This window comes from Aquarana catesbeiana, linkage group LG04 (genome assembly GCF_042186555.1).
Source record: "Aquarana catesbeiana isolate 2022-GZ linkage group LG04, ASM4218655v1, whole genome shotgun sequence".
Taxonomy (NCBI): Eukaryota; Metazoa; Chordata; class Amphibia; order Anura; family Ranidae; genus Aquarana; species Aquarana catesbeiana.
The window spans coordinates 341,084,057-341,105,553 of record NC_133327.1 but is presented as its reverse complement, the minus strand read 5'-3'; the positions used below and the strand labels follow the sequence as shown (position 1 = coordinate 341,105,553).

Here is a 21,497-nt window from a genome sequence, read left to right as displayed (position 1 = left end):
GGCAATCCCCATATATAGTGATAAAAGGAAAAAAGGCTTCCACATAGTGTAAAATCCCGGGTAACAGGAGATTTTATTGAAAAAATTTCCAAATAAAAAATCAAGTTTAAAATTTTGCTCATATGAATAAAAATCTGGCGCAGTGAATTATGATGGCTGTGGTAGCGTCACACACCCCTATATATATATATATATATATATATATATATATATATTTTAGTAGAGAATAAAATGGCGCTCATTGCAATATCTTATGTCACACTGTATTTGCGCAGCAGTCTTTCAAACACATTTTTTTTTAAAAAAAATACACATTTTTATGAATTTAAAAAAACAAAACAGTAAAGTTAACCCAATTTTTTTGTATCATGTGAAAGATGATGTTACTGAGTAAATAGATACCTAACATGTCATGCTTTAAAATTGCGCATACCCATGGAATGGCGACAAACTACGGTACTTAAAAATCTCCACAGTTGAAGCTTTAAAAAATTTAAATAGTTACCAGTTTAGAGTTACAGAAGAGTTCTAGTGCTAAAATGATTGCTCTCGCTCTATCGATCGCGGCAACACCTCACGTGTGGTTTGAACACTGTTTACATTTGTGGCTGCAACTTACATATGCGTTTGCTTCTGCGTGCAAGCATGGAGGGATGGGGCTTTTTAAAAAAAAAATTCTTATCAATTTTTTTATTTATTTTACACTGTCCCTTTAAAATTATTTATTATTATTGCTGTCACAAGGAAGTAAACATCCCTCATGACAGCAATAGTCATGTGTCAGGTATTTTTTTGGAGGGACTGGGGTCTATAAGACCTCAAATCCCTCCTTTGCACTTAAAAGCATTCAAAACGCCAAGTTTGGCTGGTTTGAATACTGAATTTCTTTTTAAATCTGGCACCTTTAAGGCTTCAGTAAGCCAGAAGAGACGTTGTGTCTCAATTCTGGCTTTGTTCAGGTTACTGGCCAGCCGGCGGATGTGCTAGTTGGTTGCTCGGTTCTCCCGGTGGGGCAGAAGAGCCCGGGTGGAGCGGCGGAAGGTGGCGAGAGGGGGGGACATCCCCTCCCGCTGCTTGTGATAGCAATAAAGCTGCTGGCTCACAATCAGAAGTCAGTACCAAGAGCTCTTAGTGAGCTTGGTCAGTGTGCTTGGAGAGGACAGTGATCATGCTCTCTGCACACAACCTCAAACCACCATGGCCAAATGTGTTCGGTGGCTGGGCATTAAAGCCCACTTTTCCTGCCTTTGCATATATGCATTTCATGTTTGGCAAGAGGTTAATTACTAAGCTCAGTGAGCTTTGTTTTGAATTAGCTTTGCTAAGTGAACATTTACTGCTCCTTTAGTAGATCAACCCTGCTGAGTGTATTGTACTTCCACCTTTGCAAAACTTGTTACAAGTCAAAATACGTTATAAAGTGAACCTTTTTATAAACTTGTTATCTAGTTATGAATGCTTCATTTTTTAATTGTCTTTATTAGTAAGGTATTTCACTTTGCTAAACTGACGTTAGGGTAAGACTTATTAGGAGGTTACCAGTCAAACCCAATTCTCTCTCATATGCTGGTTGAAAAACTTTTTTTTGTATCCCAGCTTTCCTGCAAGTCAGTTTCAGACAATCCTTCACTGCATGACATTCAGGAGCATGAATACTTCACTAGTATTTTATGAGAGCTTTGTAGCACACTGTCAGTGACATGAATTACCTTATAACATCATTCTAACCTTTTACATGTCCTTCTGATTGATTCTCTCAATGCCTTTAACTCAAGGCTATGGGGTTTAATGAAGTTTGAAGCAATTTGTTTTCAACTTGGTTATCACAGTAGTAAGGTTCGCTATCATGATACTAAAACTAAGTACAAAAGGCAGTAGAATGGAAGCATTTCATTGAGCTATCATAAATAGGGTAAACTGAAGACACTGTTCTGTTCTTTCTCTTCCTGCTGATCCAAAAAGCATTTGTACTTAACCGCTTCCCGTCCCTGACCTACTTTGCTGGGAGGGCGTCCTCCCATGCTCTAGTGGCCTGCGCGCCCCCTGCAGGGCACACGGCGCGCTCTGTTATCAGCGACCCCTTACCTCGTGATCAGCTGTCAGCCAATATATGGTGTAAACAGAGCCGGTAATTGACTATCTTTTATCCTCACTCTGATAGCGTAAGGAGAAAAAAAAAAAGCCAATCACTGGCGGCTGTGAGAGGGACATCAGTCCCTATTGTGGAGAGCTTCTGCAGAGTCATCTGTGCCACCTGCCAATTGCACCTACCAGTGCACAACCAGTGCCCACCAGCACCACCTACCAGTACTCACAGTGCCACCTACTAGTGCCCACAGTGCCACCCATCAGTGCCCACAGTGCCACCTATCAGTGCGCACAGTGCCACCTATAAATGGCACCAATCAGTGCCTCATCACCAGTGCTGCCACATGCCACATACCAGTGCTCATCATTTTCACCTACCAGTGCCCATCAGTGCCATCTATCAGTGCCATCTATCGGTGACATCTAGCAGTGCCCATCAGTGCCACCCATCAGTGACACTCATCAGTGCCACCCATCAGTGCCACCTATCAAGGTCCATCAGTGCCGCCTCACTAGTGCTGTCTTATCATTGCTCATCAGTGCCGTATTATCAGTGCCTATCAGTGTCACCTTATCTGTGCCTATCAGTGCAGCCCATCAGGGCCCATCAGTGCCCATCAGTGCAGCCTATCAGTGCCCATCAGTGTAGTCTCATCAGCGAATATCAATGAAAGAGAAAAATTACCTGTTTACAAAATTTTATAACAAACTATGAAACTTTTTTTTTTTAATTATTTGTCTTTTTTTTGTTTGTTTAGCAAAAAATAAAAACCCAAGAGGTGATTAAACACCACCAAATAAAATCTCTATTTGTGTGAAAAAAATCATAAAAATTTTATTTGAGTACAGTGTTGCATGACCGCGCAATTGTCATTCAAAGTGTGACAGCGCTGAAAGCTAAAAATTGGTCTGGACAGGAGGGGGCTTAAGTGCTCAGTAAGCAAGTGGTTAACTGATACAGCTATTCTCAAACTATGCAAACTGATTAATGTAAGAGCTACTATCTGCGCTGTGGCATAAAAATACAAATAAGGCTGCTGACATAAAAGCCAGTATAACTGTGACCTTCAAACATAAATGTACAAAACAATAATGAAGCACCTTATATAAAGTGTATGATAATTGCAAGAAAAGATATTGCTTAACATGAATAAACAGTGTCAAAAATTGAAAGTCCAATAATAAAAAAAAAAGTCCCAAAGTGTGTATTCAGTGAAGACCAATACTGTGTATAATAACAACAGTGTTCATATAGATGTTCCTCAGGAGATTCTTCACTGTCCAGCCACCAACATTGAGTGAATTTCAAACTCACCAGAGCGAATGGCTACCATTACAGCAGCATATGCACCCAAATCAGCATAAGGATCTCACAGGAACCACTGCAGCATGTATACTCCAATGGCATCTCCTCTTATATTTCAAACTAAAGGTAAATGAAGCATGGTTCTAGAGATCCACTCAGCCACATCACACTTCCAGGGGAGTTGCTGCTGTGATGTCATCTTCAAGATGAACATCTATATGAAGCACCTCCTGGGGAACATCTATGCGAACGCTGGTATTTTTATACATTGTATTTGTCTTCACGGAATACACACTTTGGCACTCCATTTTTTTTAAATATTGACTTTTTTATTTAAATATTTCTTTACTTTATATTTTTGACACAGTTAAGCAATATCTTTTATTGTAATTATCACGCACTTTATATAAGGCGCTACATTATTGTTATGCACATTTAAGCTAACTCATTGCTCTTAAGCAAACACCTAGCTGATTTCCTATTTTTATTAAAGTATGATAGAACCTTAGAAAATACAAGTGTTTGGTTTGTTTGAAATATAGGTAACTATACCTTCGGTAACCTGAACTTCTCTGCAGATTGTTCACAGGCAAAATGTTAATGAGGTTATAAACTCTAGGTTAGGGTATAGATTTAGTTACAACCCTGGTATAACTGATTGAGAAGAAAGTATGTAAATATCAGCTGTAGCAAAAGCATGTTTTCCCAGGTGTTGTATTTTTGTTCCTTGTACTTCTCAGCCTTGGCTTCTACAAAATGGCACCTTTGTTTTCTTCCCTCACCCATCCCTGTTATACATTAGGTAAAGAGGCGCAGAGACAGTAATATGTTGGAAATTATTTTTTTTTAAGCAATACATCTTTGGCTTCACCCCCTGCTCACCTAAAGCATGGAGTGAGAAGTCCTTGTGTCATAACTGAAGGGATTATAAAATCATGGGCCATTGGTTTTGAAAACAGGTTTCTGCTTCTGTTTAAATGTATTATTCTTTATCACTATTCCTTTAGGCTATTAAAATTTTACTGGCGTTTTAAGAGGTAAGGTGTCCCAGGTGTATCTGTTTTTCTGCCTTATAGCCCAGCTGTTTGTTCATATTGCACAGACTAAAGCAACTTTGCTTTTTAATTCCTATTCCTTAGATTGTTCTGTTACATGCTGTTTGAGCCTCTGGCATGCTAATTGAACAAAAAAACAGGGCTGTCAGAGATTTTTATTGTGACATATAGAGGAGTTATGTATAGGGTAACACCAGGGCCCTGAAGATTTTAGTTACTCCTTCTTTAAATACAGTTTAAATGTCTGGTTATATTTTGGACAGGCCCTAATTATATAAAATGCATTAGAAAAAGTGGGGTTGTATTTTAAGAATAATGGATAAGGTATTTGGTCAGATATACTGTACAGTTGCTAGGCTACAAAGGTTGAAAAAAGACATATATTCATTAAATTCAACCTTTAAAACATTTGATTTCCTCTGAAACAAATCATCAGTGACATCAAAAGATAAGTATTTTTCACAGGCTTTGCTGCCTTCTCATAGGGCTTTACATTTGTATCCACGATAAATATTGGATACTTAATGAGTATCCAGCATCAGTATACTGTCTTGTGAATTTTATGATTTTCATCTGCAATAATACTGGTGATTTTTAGCAGAGACGACCAATGAGACCTTATATATAAATAAACTATATGCACACAATAATTCATAGCTTGAATTATTGAAATAAATGATGTTTATGTAGAAATATTTCTGTTTAATTATTAGGTCATAAAGGCTATCGAGGAAGGTTATCGGTTACCAGCACCAATGGACTGTCCTGCTTGTCTTCATCAACTGATGTTAGATTGTTGGCAGAAGGAACGTGGGGAAAGGCCCAAATTTGAACAAATTGTTGGTATTCTAGACAAAATGATTCGCAATCCCAACAGTTTGAAAACTCCAATGAATACTTGTAATAGGTAAAAGTTATTGTCTATATACACATAGTAACAACATTTATTAATATGTTTTGTTATATTCCTATATAATACAAATGTGTTTTACTGGTTTATTTGCTTGTCTCATACTGTTAAGTTTATGCAAAGTCAATATTTCCAGTGTTGACCCTTTTGCAAGACCTCTGTTTCACCCTGGCATGCTGTCGATCAACTTCTGGGCCACATCCTGACTGATGGCAGCCCATTCTTGCATAATCAATGCTTGGAGTTTGTCAGAATTTGTGGGGGTTTTATTATTCACCCGCCTCTTGAGTATTGACCACAAGTTCTCAATGGGATTGAGGTCTGGGGAGTTTCCTGGCCATGGACCCAAAACTTATTACCTATTTTGTTCCCCAAGCTACTTAGTTATCACTTTTGCTTTATGGCAAGGTGCTCCATCATGCTGGAAAAGGCATTGTTCGTCACCAAACTGTTTATGGATGGTTGAGATGAAGTTGCTCTCGGAGGATGTTTTTGTACCATTCTTTTTTTCAGGGCTGTGTTCTTAGGCAAAATTGTGAGTGAGCCTACTCCCTTGGCTCAGAAGCAACCCCACACATGAATGGTCTCAGGATGCTTTACTGTTGGCATGACACAGGACTGATGGTAGCGCTCACCTTTTCTTCTTTGGACAAAGTTTTTTCCGGATGCCCCAAGCAATCGCAAAGGGCATTCATCAGAGAAAATTACTTTACCCCAATCCTCAGCAGTCCAATCCCTGTACTTTTTGCAGAATATATGTCTGTCCCTGATGTTTTTCCCGAGAGAAGTGGCTTCTTTGCTGCCCTTCTTGACACCAGGTTATCCTCCAAAAGTCTTCACCTCACTGTACGTGCAGATGCACTCACACCTGCCTGCTGCCATTCCTGAGCAAGCTCTGCACTGGTTGCAGCCCGATCTTGCAGCTGAATCAACTGTAGGAGACAGTCCTGACACTTGCTGGACTTGGGCACCCTGAAGCTTTCTTCACAAATGCAGTGTTTTCCAGCTTTTTTCAGAGTGTTTTTACAGCTGAAAAACTCCTTTTCAAACCCACTCATCTCTGGGGGTTTTTTCCAGCCAGAAAACACCCCTGCCAAAAAACGCTGATAAAAACCTCTGTGTGCATGGAGACATGGGATAACATGCTGAGGCATTTACTGGCTGCAGAAAAAAAACACCAGAAGCCAAAAACAGCAGCTGTAAAAAAGTCCAGTGTGCATGAGGGCTTATTCATATTGCCAGCTATTCATATTGCCAGAGCGTTCTCGCTCACGAGCTGTGTGTGTCTGTGGAACCATGCTCCATAGACACACAGCATGGTTTGGCCCTGCCCCTGCTTCCTCCTCACAGCATGTGATTGACAGCAGCAGGAGCCAATGTATGTAGCAAGAATACCGCAGTCGTGCACAGCGCTGGATCGATTAAAGACTCAGGTAAGTATTTGGATGTAAAATTAGAAGTAAAAGGTTTTTTACCTTAATGTCATACTAAAGTCTTGTTTTTAATTTCCTATAAAAATAACAAATATGTTATATTTACCTGCTCTGTTGCAGTGGATTTGCCCAGAGCAGCCCAGATCCTCCTCTTCTCTCGTCCTTCTTCTGTGATCCTGGGCCCTCCCTCCTGTTCAGTGCCCCCACAGTAAGCAGCTTTCTATGTGGACACCCAAGCAGAGTCACAGCTCCCTATGTCCATTCAGAAACGAAGATCTGATGCAGCCCCGCCCCCTCTCTCCTCTGATTGGCTAGTTGACTTTGATTGACAGCAGCAGGAGCCAATGGCACCGCTGCTGTGTCTCAGCCAATCAGGAAGGAGAATCAGATGGCTGAGACACCCATGGACATCCCTGGAAAGAGAGGGACTTCAGGTAGGTATTAAGGGGGCTGAGGGGGGCTGCTGCACACAGAAGGCTTTTTATCTTAATGCATAGAATGCAATAAGATAAGAAACCTTCTGACTTTACAACCCCTTTAATGTTGGGGAGGCATTAAGGTAAAAATTTTTTTGGCTTAAGAACCACTTTAAACCTTTCAAAATAGGATATTTCAGATCTCTTTTGACAAAAAAAAAAAATAGTTTTCCTTTACACTTCTTATTATCATCACCTGTAAAACTACAGACTTTAGGGAAAATTTACTAAAGCTGGTGCATACAGAAACTGGTGCAGCTGTGCATAGTAACTAATCAGCTTCTACTGTAAGTTCAGCTTGCTCAATTAAACTTTGACAATAAAACATGAGTGTGCACTCCAATTTTTTTTCACTGCATCCAATTTGCATGACATGCGAGTGTGACCGGCTCTCAATGGAGCCGGTTCACACATGTCCAGGGCGGCCGCGGTGCAAATTACAAAAGGGTCTTGTGCATTTTTGGGTCCCGTTCAGGTGCAAATTCAGGAAAAAATTTGGACCTGAATCACACATGAACCAGTGAACAGGAATGCACCGGAGGCCAGGCTGGAAATCGCAGACGCACATATGTGAACCCGGCCTTAGTGTTTTTAGATCTTTTTGTCAGATGTTACTATGGTATACTGAAGTATAATTACAAGCATTTCATAAGTGTCATAGGCTTTTATTGATAATTACATTAAGTTTATGCAAAGAGTAATTATTTGCATTGTTGACCCTTCTTTTTCAAGATCTCTGCAATTCGCCCTGGCATGCTGTCAATCAACATCTGGACCACATCCTGATTGATGGCAGCCCATTCTTGCATAATCAATTCTTGGAGTTTGTCAGAATTTGTAGGGGGTTTTTTTTCACCTGCCTCTTGAGGATTGACCACAAGTTCTCAATGGTAATAAGGTCTGGGGACCCAAAATTTCGATGTTTTGTTCCCCAAGCCACTTAGTTATTACTTTGCCTTATGACACGGCGCTCCATCATGCTGGAAATGGCATTGTTCATCACCAAACTGTTGTTGAATGGTTGGTAGAAGTTGCTCTCAGAGGATGTTTTTATGTCATTCTTTATTCATGGCTGTATTTTTAGGCAAATTTGTGAGTGAGCCCACTCCCTTGTCCAAGAAGCAACCCCACATATGAATGGTCTCCTGATTCTGTACTGTTGGCTTGATACAGGACTGATGGTAGTGCTCACCTCTTCTTCTCTGGACAAGGTTTTTTCTGGATGCCCCAAACATTTGAAAAAGGGGATTCATCAGAGAAAAGTACTTTACTCCATTCCTCAGCAGTTCAATCCCTTTACATTTTGCAGAATATCAGTCTGTCCCTGATGTTTTTCCTAGAGAGAAAAGGCTTCTTTGCTGCCTTTCTTGACACCAGGCCATCCTCCAAATGTCTTTGCCTCACTGTGCATGCAAATGCACTCACACCTGCCTGCTGCCATTCCTGAGCAAGCTCTGCACTGGTGGTGCTGCAATCCCACAGCTGAATCAACTGTAGGAGATGGTCCTGGTGCTTCCTGGACTTTATTGGGCACCATGAAGCCTTCTTCACAACAATTGAACCTATCTCCTTGAAGTGCTTGATGATCTGATAAATGGTTGATCTTCATAACAGCAATATCCCTGCCTATGAATCCTATTGTGTGCAAAGCAATGATGACTCCATGTGTTTCCTTGCAGGTAACCATGGTTAACAATGATTTCAAGCGCAATTTAAAGCTTCCAGCCTGTTATAACCTCAATCAGCATTACAGAGTGATTTCCAGCCTTGTCCTCATCAACACTGACACATGTGTTAACAAGAGAATCACTGACATGATGTCAGCTGGTCCTTTTGTGGCAGGGCTGAAATGCAGTTCATTTTCATAGCAAAGAGGAACTTTGCAATTAATTTTAATTCATCTGATCACTCTTCCTAACATTCTGGAGTATATGCAAATTGCCATAATAAAAACTGAGGCAGCAGACTTTGTAAAAATTAATATTTGTGTAATTCTCAAAACTTTTGGAGACGGCGGCTAACAGAAATCACAACATATGCTTTGAACTAGAGAGTATGCTTTCCATATCAGTAAGGAAAGGACAATTAATGGGTTCTTGTACATGTGTTCATGTGACCTTGCATTGCAAGCGAAACAATTCTTATCATAACCATTCTTCCTTGCTCTTACTTTTCCTTTTAGTACAACCAAACTTATGTGTTAATCTACCTGCTTTTCAAGGATGGAAGGAAAGAAAAGCACTCAACTCCCCATCAACATAGTGTTGAGGGTGGAAAGCCTTTTGCAGCCCTATTGCGTTCTTCCAGCAGGGGGGGTAGCCTTCCTGGCTGGCAGAACACAATGATTACTGCTAGGAGGTAGGCGGTAGTCACATTCTAAAAATCTGACAGGGTGGTTGTACCCAAGTTGATTGATGGATCGGCTTGGGTACAATCAGCCTGCCCATTCATGGATCAAAATTCCACTAATCCTCGCTGAACCGGCTGAATTTCGATCCATGAATGGCTGGCTTAAGTATAGATACACCTGTGCGGATCTCATCCATGTAATATATATGCCTGGACAAGCCTCTACTCTTTACAACTGCATGAAAATTGAAGTATCTTTCTTTTTTACCCCTCGTCTTATGCAAGTTCCTCATAAATATTTAAATAGCTATAATATGATAATCCATTTTTTACAGTAGAGTTTACTAATACAACTGACTCTGCAAAAGCTCCCTTCCATTTGTTTATGTTTTTCCTGAATAGTGGTGGACAGGCAGCTTGAGCTGATAATATCGATGGCAGCTTTTTTTTTATTGCTTCTGTTGGTTACAGGTCAGTGAGAGATCACAGACTTCTAATAAACCACTGGGGGGTCTATATCCTGAGAGGGAAAAGACTGGGTGTAGTGTAGCTGCTTGGCTTCAGTAGCAAAGCAATTTATCTTATTAAAGCTTCATTTATCTAGCACTATATGCAATACAAAGTGGTTTTTATGGCTCCTTTGCTTAGACTTCTTGTCCCTGATAATGAAGCTGATGCTTTTAGACACAAGTTCTCAAGTGCTTACGGTCTGTGTTTACCAGCATGGTAAATGAAAGCTGTACTGCAAATGAAGGACAGGTCACAGCAGTCTCATATCTCATTGGGGATAAAGTGCATGTTAAAATCCATTGCTGCTATGAACTATGTTTGCATTAGAGGCTGCATTTTTTATAGTTAAAGGCATCCAGTAGGCACATGTGAACATGTGTCCAAAAGTGTTTGCAGCTCTGGGCATCAAGATGTGCTTGCAAAGGACAATTAACTCTGAGCCAGATAATCAATGCTTAGTCAAAGCACAAGGTTTCATCATAATTATTTTCTAAAAACAGTAATTGTGTATTGGGTTTTTGTGGAAGTATAAAACTATTTAAATGTTGCCAGATCATTTATTTAAACAAAAATCTTCCCATAAGATTACATGTGCGTTAAATGGATTTTATGGATTTTTTTTATCAGCAAAAGATACCAAATGCCCTGAGACTGCTTCTGGGTGCTGCCATTTTAGATGTGATGTCAGCAGTCACAGCAGACTACGAGTTGTCACTCAAGGGCTAGTTTACACTTGCTTCAAAACAAGGCTCTCTGAATGCCAGTCAAAGCTCCTGTTACTAATTAAAATGGTTAGCTTACAGTCCTGTTTACACCTGCTTTTGTTTGTTGCTTCAATGAGGCTTCTGTGGGGCTTCGATGAGGCTTTGGTGGAGCTTCGATGAGGTGGGCCTTCACTGGGGCTTCAAGCGAGCTTTGCCATAGACTTCTATGGAGGCTTTGAGGACACTTTGAAGCATCACTGAAGCTACATGGGGTATCATTTTTGAAGCGAAGCCGAAGCAAAAGCTGGTGTAAACAGGACTGTAAGCTATCCATTTTATGTAGTGACAGGAGCTTTGAATAGCGTTCAGAGAGCTTTAACATAGCGTGTCTGAATCCTTGTTGAAGCCGAAGCAAGTGTAAATGGAATTGGATATCATATGCTTGCAGTTGTTTAAGTCATAAATATGCAGATAGCTGGAACTGAGTAGGAATAAAACTTTGCAAACACAGTGCGTGTGGTTTATTTATAAATAGGTATAAATTCAAAAGGGATGTGGCTTGCCAAATACATGTCTAGAGCCACACATCTGGAAGAACTGGAAAACAAAAAAAAATATATATATATTGCCCCCAATTGCACCAATACCAGTAATCTGGTTTGTTTCCAGTGCTGCCATGTTATCAGATAGATTGCACTGTTATCAGATAGATTGCAGTGTTATCAGATAGACTGCATATTGTCAGATATACTGCCATGTTGCCAGAAGGACTGACATGTTAGAGAGCTGGTCACGTAAGACACTGCCATGTATAAGAAATGCCATATTATGTACCCTAACATGAAGTTGAGACTTCTGTGTGAGAAAGGCATGCATGTAAAATACGCTAATATCTCAGAGAAACTGCCTATTAACCTAATTTGTACCCCGGTGTAAAACACTGCTTCTGCCAGATATTGTAGCAGTAATGTCATTATTTTACTGCAGAATGGGTTTGTTCCTTTCTGGCCTTTTGTAATGCCAATAAACATCACAACTCACACCAGATGGACAAAAGAGACATTTTCCTAAAAAGCTTTGTGGTAGATAGTATTACTGTTCCAGAGCAGTAGTAACATCATCCACTGTACTACCAGCAAGTGGCAAACATGCCAGTGCAGTGTTTTACCCAATATCAGAGAATTGTACCATTTCAAATTAAGGATTAAATCCCTAACCAACCATTTTTAATTAATTACATTTTATTAAGCACATCACTATGAAGTGGATTAACATGAATTACTGACATTTTTTTTTTTTTTTTACACTTATGTTTAGGCCTGTAAGCCCACTATTGGACCAAAACACCCTTGATTTCTCAACATTCTGCTCTGTTGGAGAGTGGCTAGAAGCTATTAAGATGGAACGATATAAGGAAAATTTCAGTTCAGCCGGATACAATTCCCTTGATGCTGTGGCCAGGATGACTATCAAGTAAGCTTAATTTAATGTTTGTGGGATTAATGATTTAAAGTGACTGTGCATGCTTTTTTAAAAATAACAAATATGATATACTTACCTGCGCTGTGCAATTGTTTTGCAAAGAGCAGCCCTGATCCTCTTCTTCTTAGGCTCCCCACCGGTGCTCTTAGTTTCTCTTCTTCTTGGTGTGCCACCATGGGAGGCCATTTCCTACTGTGGCACAACTGTGGGCTCAATCCTGAGCCAGGCTGTCTGTTTCCCTTGACACAGACTGTGTGGCTCAGCCCTGCCTCCCCCACACTCCTTTGCCACAGGATTTGATTGACAGCAGCAGGAGCCAATGGCTCCCGCTGCTATCAGTCTGCCCTGTGAGGAGCGAGAGAGAGCAGAGAGAGCTGCGGCACTCAAGCACAGCGATGGATCAATAAATGGGCTCAGGTAAGTATAACAAGGGGGGAGCTTCACAATGAGGGTTTTTTGCATTCTATGCATTAAAGTGGAAAACCTACCTTTACAACCACTTTATTAAACTAATCTATCAATTGGTTAGTGTTTTTGGTGGACAGTAAAGCTGGTCCTCAAATTTTTTTTCTATCAATTTTTTTTTTTATCATGCAATAGTAAATAAACATCAGTATGACCTAACAATTATAAAGCTAAATGAGCATTCTTAAAGGAAAAAAAATTGTGCAAAATTCTACAATTGCATGGTCAGCTTAAAAGCATTCTGTACTGTGCAATAAATTGAATGTCATTCAATACATTAAAATTTATGGGACTTGCTAAACACTATACTCTTTACTCTATATATATATATAGATATATATATATAGATATATCTATATATATATATCTATATATATATATAGATATATCTATATATATATATAAATATGCAGTATCTCACAGAAGTGAGTACACCCCTCACATTTTTATAAATATTTTATTATACCTTTTTATGTGACAATACTAAAAAAATGAAACACAGCTTGTATAACAGTGTCTAAACCACTGGTAACAAAAGTTAGTACACCTCTAAGTGAAAATGTCCAAATTGGGCCCAATTAGCCATTTTCCCTCCCTAGTATCATGTGACATGTTAGTGTTACAAGGTCTCAGGTGTGAACGGGGAGCAGGTGTGTTAAATTTGGTGTTATCACTCTCACTCTCCCATACTGGTCACTGGAAGTTCAACATGGTACCTCATGGCAAAGAACTCTCTGAGGATCTGAAAAAAAATAATCATTGCTCTACATAACGATGGCCTAGGCTATAAGAAGATTGCCAAGACCCTGAAACTGAGCTGCAGCATGGTGGCCAAGACCATATAGTGGTTTAACAGGACAGGTTCCACTCAGAACAGGCCTCACCATGGTCGACCAAAGAAGTTGTGTGCACATGCTCAGCGTCATATTCAGAGGTTGCCTGTGGGAAATAAAGGTATGAGTGCTGCTAGCATTGCTGCAGAGGTACCCCTGAGGCGATCTAGTTTTTAATCTAAAAATCCACCATGCTTCTCTCTCCAGTTGCCTTCGCTCCCTGTCACCTTATCTGGGCGAGTGAGACAACCGTTCTATTCCTCTAAAGCGAAATGAAGAGAGATCGCCCTGATGACATTCTCTAAAGTGACGTGTTGCATTCAAAATATTTCTAGCATTTGGATTATTTGTGTAACAGTAATGTCCCCCTATATGGGCTCTCAAGAGAACGTGTGGTAAAACCTACATTTTGAAGGCTGCATGAAATACAGGTGATCAGGTAAATTACATAGTTTGTGCCACAGTTGATGTATTGCTGTATGAACTCTTCATCTGTGGCTGTGGCAACAAACGTTTAACCCAAAAGACACAAATTACAGTATCTACGGGTTTTTCTATTACAAGGGTAACTTCCATGATAGGAGAGCCAGGTGGGTTGGCATTGTTTAGATGAGAAAAGACTGATAGTGCAGTCCCTAATGTGGGTGCACGCCGGCTAGAAAAATGGCAACCTGCTTGCAATATACTATTTAAATATTTATATACAGTATTGGCAGATTCTTTTTTATTATTCTTTTTGGTGATATTCTTGGAAAAATGTAGTTACAAATGTAATAGGTTTGCCCGTTCTTCTATCTCTAGAGTTGTAAGATTTATAAGATTTATTCTAATTTTTATACTCTCTCTTGTTTTTTGGCTTGTACCCTGTAAATGCGAGAAATTCTACTATAGATATTTTCAGGCTGTAATAGAGGGGGAATTGATACAATAGAAACAATGTAGCTCAACATCTAGGAAAACTAACATTTGTAAGCAAGGTGAACAGGCTCTACAGCAGTTAAAAGACAATGAGGGTTTAGTGATAAAGGAAGCAGGTAAGGGAGGCGCAGTGGCGGTGATGACTAGGGAACAATGTAGATCTGAAGCTATTGAACAGCTTAGTGACAGTGATAAATATCGTCCCCTGTCCAACAATCCCACTATGCCGTTTCAATCAACTCTTTTAAAACATTTACAGTTGGGCATTAGTATGAGAGTTTTGACATCCAAAACTGCTGAGTATCTCTATGTGGATAAACCTGTGGTGTCGGTCTTCCATCATCTCCCCAAAATTCACAAAATTGATTGTCCTTTACAGGGACGACCAATCGTGGTCGGAATTGGTTCCTTATTGGAGCGTTTGGGAGAATGGGTATACCGGCACCTACAGCCTTTAGTACACAGTTTGCCTGGCTACATTAGAGATACAAGCACAGTCCTATCCCATATTATATCCGTCAAATGGACATCTACCTATGTGTGGGCTACACTGGATGTGAGGGCACTTTATTCATCGATCCCCCACAGCGCTGGATTGCAGGCCATCCAATATCATGTTCAACGCTGTAGCTCCTACTCTCAGGAGCTACAGGAGTTTATTTTGTTAAACGTTGAGCTCTTATTAAAGCACAGTTATTTTTTATTTGATGACGTGTATTATGTCCAGCACTGTGGGGCGTCGATGGGTGCCAGATTTTCACCATCCATGGCGAATATTTACAAGGGTTGGTGGGAGGAACAATTTTTGTTCTCTCCCAGCAACCTCTATGCTAGGCAGATTGTATGGTATAGTCATTATATCGATGACCTTATGATGGTGTGGAATGGTGACACTATAGGATTGCATGAAATTTGGAAATGCCTTAATGGCAATCAGCTAAATTTGCATTTTTTTCAACTGAGCATAATCCTTTCAGTATCAATTTTTTAGACATCACCCTAAAGGGGGCGATCGAACTACAGGTGCTGTTTCAACATGCACCTATAGGAAACCATGCTCTGGTAACACTACAATTTTTGCAGCCAGTTTGTCATCTATCCCACACCATCAATGCCATCCCTTATGGGGAGTTTATTGAAGCCAAACTAAACTGTTCAACAGACTCAGCCCATGAGCTGGAATGCAAGATCATTCATCAGCGGTTATTGGACCGAGGGTATAACAAATCTATTATACACCAAGCACTGGAAAGGGTTTTGATAATGGACAGAGAGGAAATACTGTCAGATAAGCCTAAAACCAAGAGAGAGTATAAAAATAAGAATAAATCTTATGAATCATACAACTCTAGAGATAGAAGAACGGGCAAACCTATTACGTTTGTAACTACATTTTCCCAAGAATATCACCAAATAGTCCAAATAATAAAAAAGAATCTGCCAATACTGTATACAGATAAAGATTTAAATGGGATATTGCAAGCAGGTTGCCATTTTTCTAGCCAACGTGCACCCACATTAGGGACTGCACTATCACCTAGTCTTTTCTCATCTAAACAATTCCAACCCACCCGGCTCTCCTATCATGGAAGTTACGCTTGTAATACAAAAACCAGTAGGTACTGTAATTTGTGTCTTTTGGGTAAAACGTTTGTTGCCACAGCCACAGATGAAGAGTTCATTATACAGCAATACATCAACTGTGGCACAAACTATGTAATTTACCTGATCACCTGTATTTCATGCAGCCTTCAAAATGTAGGTTTTACCACACGTTCTCTTGAGAGCCCATATAGGGGAACATTACTGTGACACAAATAATCCAAATGCTAGAAATATTTTGAATGCAACACGTCACTTTAGAGAATGTCATCAGGGCGATCTCTCTTTCGCTTTAGAGGAATCGAACGGATGTCTCACTTGCCCAGAGGAGGTGATAGGGAGAAAAGGCTACTGGGGAAAGAAGCATGGCGGATTTTTAGATTAAAAACTGGATCGCCTCAGGGGTTAAACCTGAGGTGGGATTTGGATTTGCACTTACATTAAGAATGCCTCTCCCCATAGCCCTCTCTCTCTTTTCTCTTTTCCTTTTTTCATCTGGGGTCTTTTTCCATTTAACTGGATTATTATTTTCATCTTTTTTATTTAATGTTTTTTTAATTTTATGGTGTGTTTTCTTATGCATATGTGTATGAATGTATGCACGTGTGTGTACATACATGTGCATGTTATCACCACAAGGTGTGTAAAAATTAGTGGCATACACAGGATCACCCTATATGTATTGCAGCTAATTCTCTTTTTTGGATAATTGTCTGCAGTCATCAAGACAGTTAATGGGTGAAGCCTGTGATCTTTAGAGCTACTATTTATTTAGGTTTTATGTCTGTAATATGGTTATGACTAAGGCCTTATAGGCTGAAACGCATCAACTGACTTAATCTGCGTTTGTCCACTGTGGCTATTCAATAAAATGAAGACATTTTAAGAGCAACAACCTCTGCTCTCTATGTGTTGTATGGGTAGTAGCACTGAGTTTTCTGTTTATACTGATTACTGCCAGACCTGTTGAATCAAGAAATCACATAAATAGAAGCTGTCTGACAAAGGGAAGTATGCTAACAGATCATAAAAAGCCACATCATGCGACAATCTGAAAAAATTCAAGAACAGATTAGTAACAGAGTAATGTACATGTATCTGTCAAGGAAGGGTTTCAAAGCCATTTCTAAGGCTTTGGAACTCCAGTGAACCATGGGAAGAGCCATTATCCACAAATGGAGATAACTTGGAACAGTGGTGAACCTTCCCAGGAGTGGCCGACCTACAAAAGTTACTCCAAGAGCATGACGAGGACTCATCCAGGAGGTCATAAAAGAACCCAGAACAACATCTAAAGAACTGCAGGCCTCACTTGCCTCAGGTAAGATCAGTGTTTATGATTCAACAATAAGAAAGAGACTGGGCAAAAATGGCATCCATGGGAGAGTTGCAAGGCCAAAGCCACTGCTGACCAAAATGCTCATCTCACATTTACCAAAAAAAATCTTGATTATCCCCAAGACTTTTAGGCAAATATTCTGTTGACTGATGAGACAAAAATTTAACTTTTTGGAAGGTGTGCGTCCCGTTACATCTGGCATAAAATGAATAAAGCATTTCATAACAAGAACATCATACCAACAGTCAGACATGGTGGTGGTAGAGTGATGGTCGGGGCTGCTTTGAAGCTTCAGGACCTAGACGACTTACCATAAATGATGGAGCCATGAATTCTGAGCTCTACCAGAAAATCCTAAAGGAGAATGTCCGGCCATCAGTTTGTGACCTCAAGCTCAAGTGCACTTGGGTTATGCAGCAGGACAATGATCCGAAACACAACAGCATGTCCACCTCCAAATGGTTCAAACAAAGCAAAATTTAGGTTTTGGAGTGGCCTAGTCAAAGCGTGAACGGACACAGGCCGTTCATGCTGGAAAACCCTCCAATGTGTCTGAATTAAAACAATTCTGCAAAGAAGAGTGGGCCAAAATTGCTCCACAGCAATGTGAAAGGCTCATTACCAGATCATATCCCCCCTTAATCTCCTCTTCTCAAGAGAGAATCAATTCAGTTCCTCTAATCTTTCCTCATAGCTAATTTCCTCCATGCCTCTTATCAGTTTGGCTGCCCTTCTCTGCAATTTCTCCGGTTCCCTGATATCCTTTTTGAGAAAGGGTAGCACAATGAGTTTTTAGGTTTAGGGGGCAATTACTTTTTCACATAAAGCCAGGCAGGTTTGGACGGTGTTTTGTCCTAATAAATGAAATCAAAATTTAAAAACTGCATTTTGTATTTACTCGGGTTATCTTTGTGCAGTAATAAAATTTGTTTGATTATCTGAGTCATTTAAGTGTTACAGATATACAAAAAAATAAAATCAGAAAGGGGGCAAATACTTTTTCACACAACTGTACACTGTTATACAAGCTGTACACTCACCATTTTACATTGTAGCAAAGTGTCATTTCTTCAGTGTTGTCACATGAAAAGATATAATAAAATATTTACAAAAATGTGAGGGGTGTACTCACTTTTGTGAGATATTGTGTATATAACTTTTTTTTTTTTTTAAATCTAACTTTCACAGTTTTTTACTTCCCAGGGCTATTTTGATGAGCCTTTGTTCACTTTAGATTCTTTTCCAATAAAAGTCTATGGAAACACAAAAGCAGCTTGAAGCAAGTGAATTGCAGAGGGAAGTCAAATAAAACAGTCAATGATTTCTGAATAAGCTCAGCATTTTAAACTGATGTCAAAAGCAAGCTGCATTTGCCCATTGAGTCCAAAGCCCATTGACACAGGCTCTAAAGGTCCAGAAAGAGCCTGTGCTCTGGAGCCACCAACAAGGAATGCCCATTAACGTGCTTTTTGTGATACAGTGTGTTAATTTATGTTTTTTACACTGCATATCTAAAAAGGGCCTTAAAGTTATGTTTCTCTCCACAGTGATGTCATGAGCTTAGGAATTTCATTGGTCGGCCACCAAAAGAAGATTATGAGCAGTATTCAGACTATGAGAGCACAAATGTTACACCTTCATGGAACAGGGATACAGGTGTGATAGACAGCCCTCCCTAAAGAGGGAGGAAGGACTATGAGATAACAGCACTGGCCTTCATTATACAATAACTGCTGCTAGAATATGCTCAGTTTACTGAACCTTCTGTACTACGGTTTCTGCAGTAGATGAAAACCAACTAGATCCTCAAGCACCTACAGACTTGAACTCCTAAGTGCCACCAGACCTTACCTGAGTGAGAAATTGGATCAAAACTATGTGGCAAGGAAAACAGCAGTAATAACAAAGTACTACCTGATCAAAAACAACAAAATAGAGCTCTCTAACCTCCTTTTTGCCCAATGAACTTTTTTCAAATGTACTGTACATAAATAATTTTGAAAAAGAATATATTTGTTGGACAAAATCTCAAGATTGTTGGTAAATACGGCAAACTATTTTCCTTAAGCTGTGTTTTATGATATAACCTTATTTTCTAATGTGTTATTCTCCTTAGATTTACTTTTGAGGGTAAATATGTTTAATTGCACACAGATTAGGAGACTTTGGCATGATTACAAGTTATATTTTGAATGCTGTTATTTAGGCATCTTAGATATCTATGTAGATGTTGGTAAATCATCAGCTGGTGAGTAAAATCTGCAGGTTAATAACTGTTTATTTTTAGATATTTTCTAAAGACTTGCTGAATACAAAGCAATAATGGCACTCAGTGCGGCCATGGCACCTTTGATACAGCGTACACAGTGAAAACATTATGTGATTTATAAATTGCTAAATTGAGAGTTATTTAATTCTCTGAGAAACAGGGTCTCCTAAAATACATACAAGAAACAGTACTGTAAAGTATCAAGCCTTCCCTTATGCGAATGTCAATTTTAATAAAAAAAAGACTATTGTGATAAAGTCACTGTCTAAACCTTTCACTGCCTGCGATAACTGCAAGGTGACTGAGAAATCAGCTTTTTTTTTTCTTTTCTTTTTACAACAATTTGAAATAGCCAAATTATATTTTGTACAAGATCTTGTTGAATGCAATTCCTATTTGATTGTATGGTTTTAGATTTTGTATTTATATATCAGGGTGAAAAGGGTAGCTCTTATGTTTTAAAGAGTTTGACATGTTAAAACACCCACTTTTTAGGACTGGTTGACTAAATTAGTCATTTTCAGTGTAGACTGTGTTTTTTTTTCTAATATCTAATCAGGTTCAGGGAAGTGTCCAACCTTTTTAAACTCCTACAAGCCTGGTTGGGTATTTAAAGTAAACACGGACTGAAGCAACATGCACTACTATAGTAAACCAGCCCCTTAAACTACATCACATGTTAAATAGGTTAGTACTTTTGTTTTTTAAGTAGGTAACTATCAGACGAGAACAGTTTTCGTCTTTTTTTTCTGTCTACCAGAAGCAATAATGAATTGTGTCTTTCTAAATATTCCCTCTGTGCATATCTTTAGAGTAAGAGATATATTTGTAAAATATGTTAGATGGTGGATGACCCATCATGTAGAATCCTGTCCTTCCGAAAAGATTTGGGTTGCTTAAAGAAAGATCCCAGGGATCAGAAATTGGTCTTCTTTGATTATGTGGGCATCCACAGAAATTGTAAATGTTTCAGTGTAAAGTGTGTAAATTTTATTTATACTGTCTTGTTTTGTACACACATTTCTCTGTAGTGAGCTCTGAATATGTTGAAAATGCACTATATTTTTCTATTTTACTTGCAGAGGATCACAAAAACAGGTATTTCAATGCTACATTATGTATTTTACCATATAGGACCAAAGATGGCTGCAGAAAACACAAACAGATAATCTCTTCTACTTCTGTTACTTTACACTCATTCAGATCTCTGTACATTGTTATTTTATGACATTTTATTTATTTGATTGTTAGAAAAAAAATATCATTTCTAAGATGTATCCTTAAAAAGAATATACTAAATCGCATTTACAATATTTCCATTTCATAGACACTTCCATTTGTAATCTTTGTAATAGACTGTAAATATATTTTTGGAAGTATGATGTGGTCTGTTGAAGGATTATTTGTGTTTCTTTTTATGGGACCACCCAGGAACAGCCTTTTATTTGGAAATCAAGTGTGATAGTATGAAATGGTTCTGCCCAGCTGGATCAGTATTTCAAGAAAGGCATGCTGTGACAGTGCCCGAAAGTCATTTTACAGACTCTTGACGGTATCAACAGAAATAATGGGATACAACATATTTTTATAGTATGGGTAAAATGCCCTAGGCAAGTTTAATAGAAATGGGCAGTAAGCTACTTAGGTACAGATAATACTGCATTACATAACATTACATGGCCTACAATACAATCAGCCAACTACGTAAAATATTTATTTATTTTTTTAATTTACTATACAGTAGATAAACACTTATTT

General features: G+C 39.1%; 1 protein-coding gene across 9 annotated transcripts in view; it reads left to right on the top strand.

The window, feature by feature from the left end:
- EPHA7 (EPH receptor A7) overlaps nt 1-21,118 on the top strand; it is a 290,760-nt gene extending 269,642 nt beyond the window's left edge. For all 9 annotated transcript variants that reach the window (XM_073626951.1, XM_073626950.1, XM_073626949.1 and 6 more), the window contains 3 exons: nt 5,163-5,356; nt 12,149-12,304; nt 19,018-21,118. In XM_073626951.1, the coding sequence (XP_073483052.1) occupies nt 5,163-5,356; nt 12,149-12,304; nt 19,018-19,132 (465 nt within the window). In that variant the 3' untranslated portion in view covers nt 19,133-21,118. The remainder of the gene's footprint in view (nt 1-5,162; nt 5,357-12,148; nt 12,305-19,017) is intronic.
- The last annotated feature ends 379 nt before the right edge of the window (nt 21,119-21,497 follow it).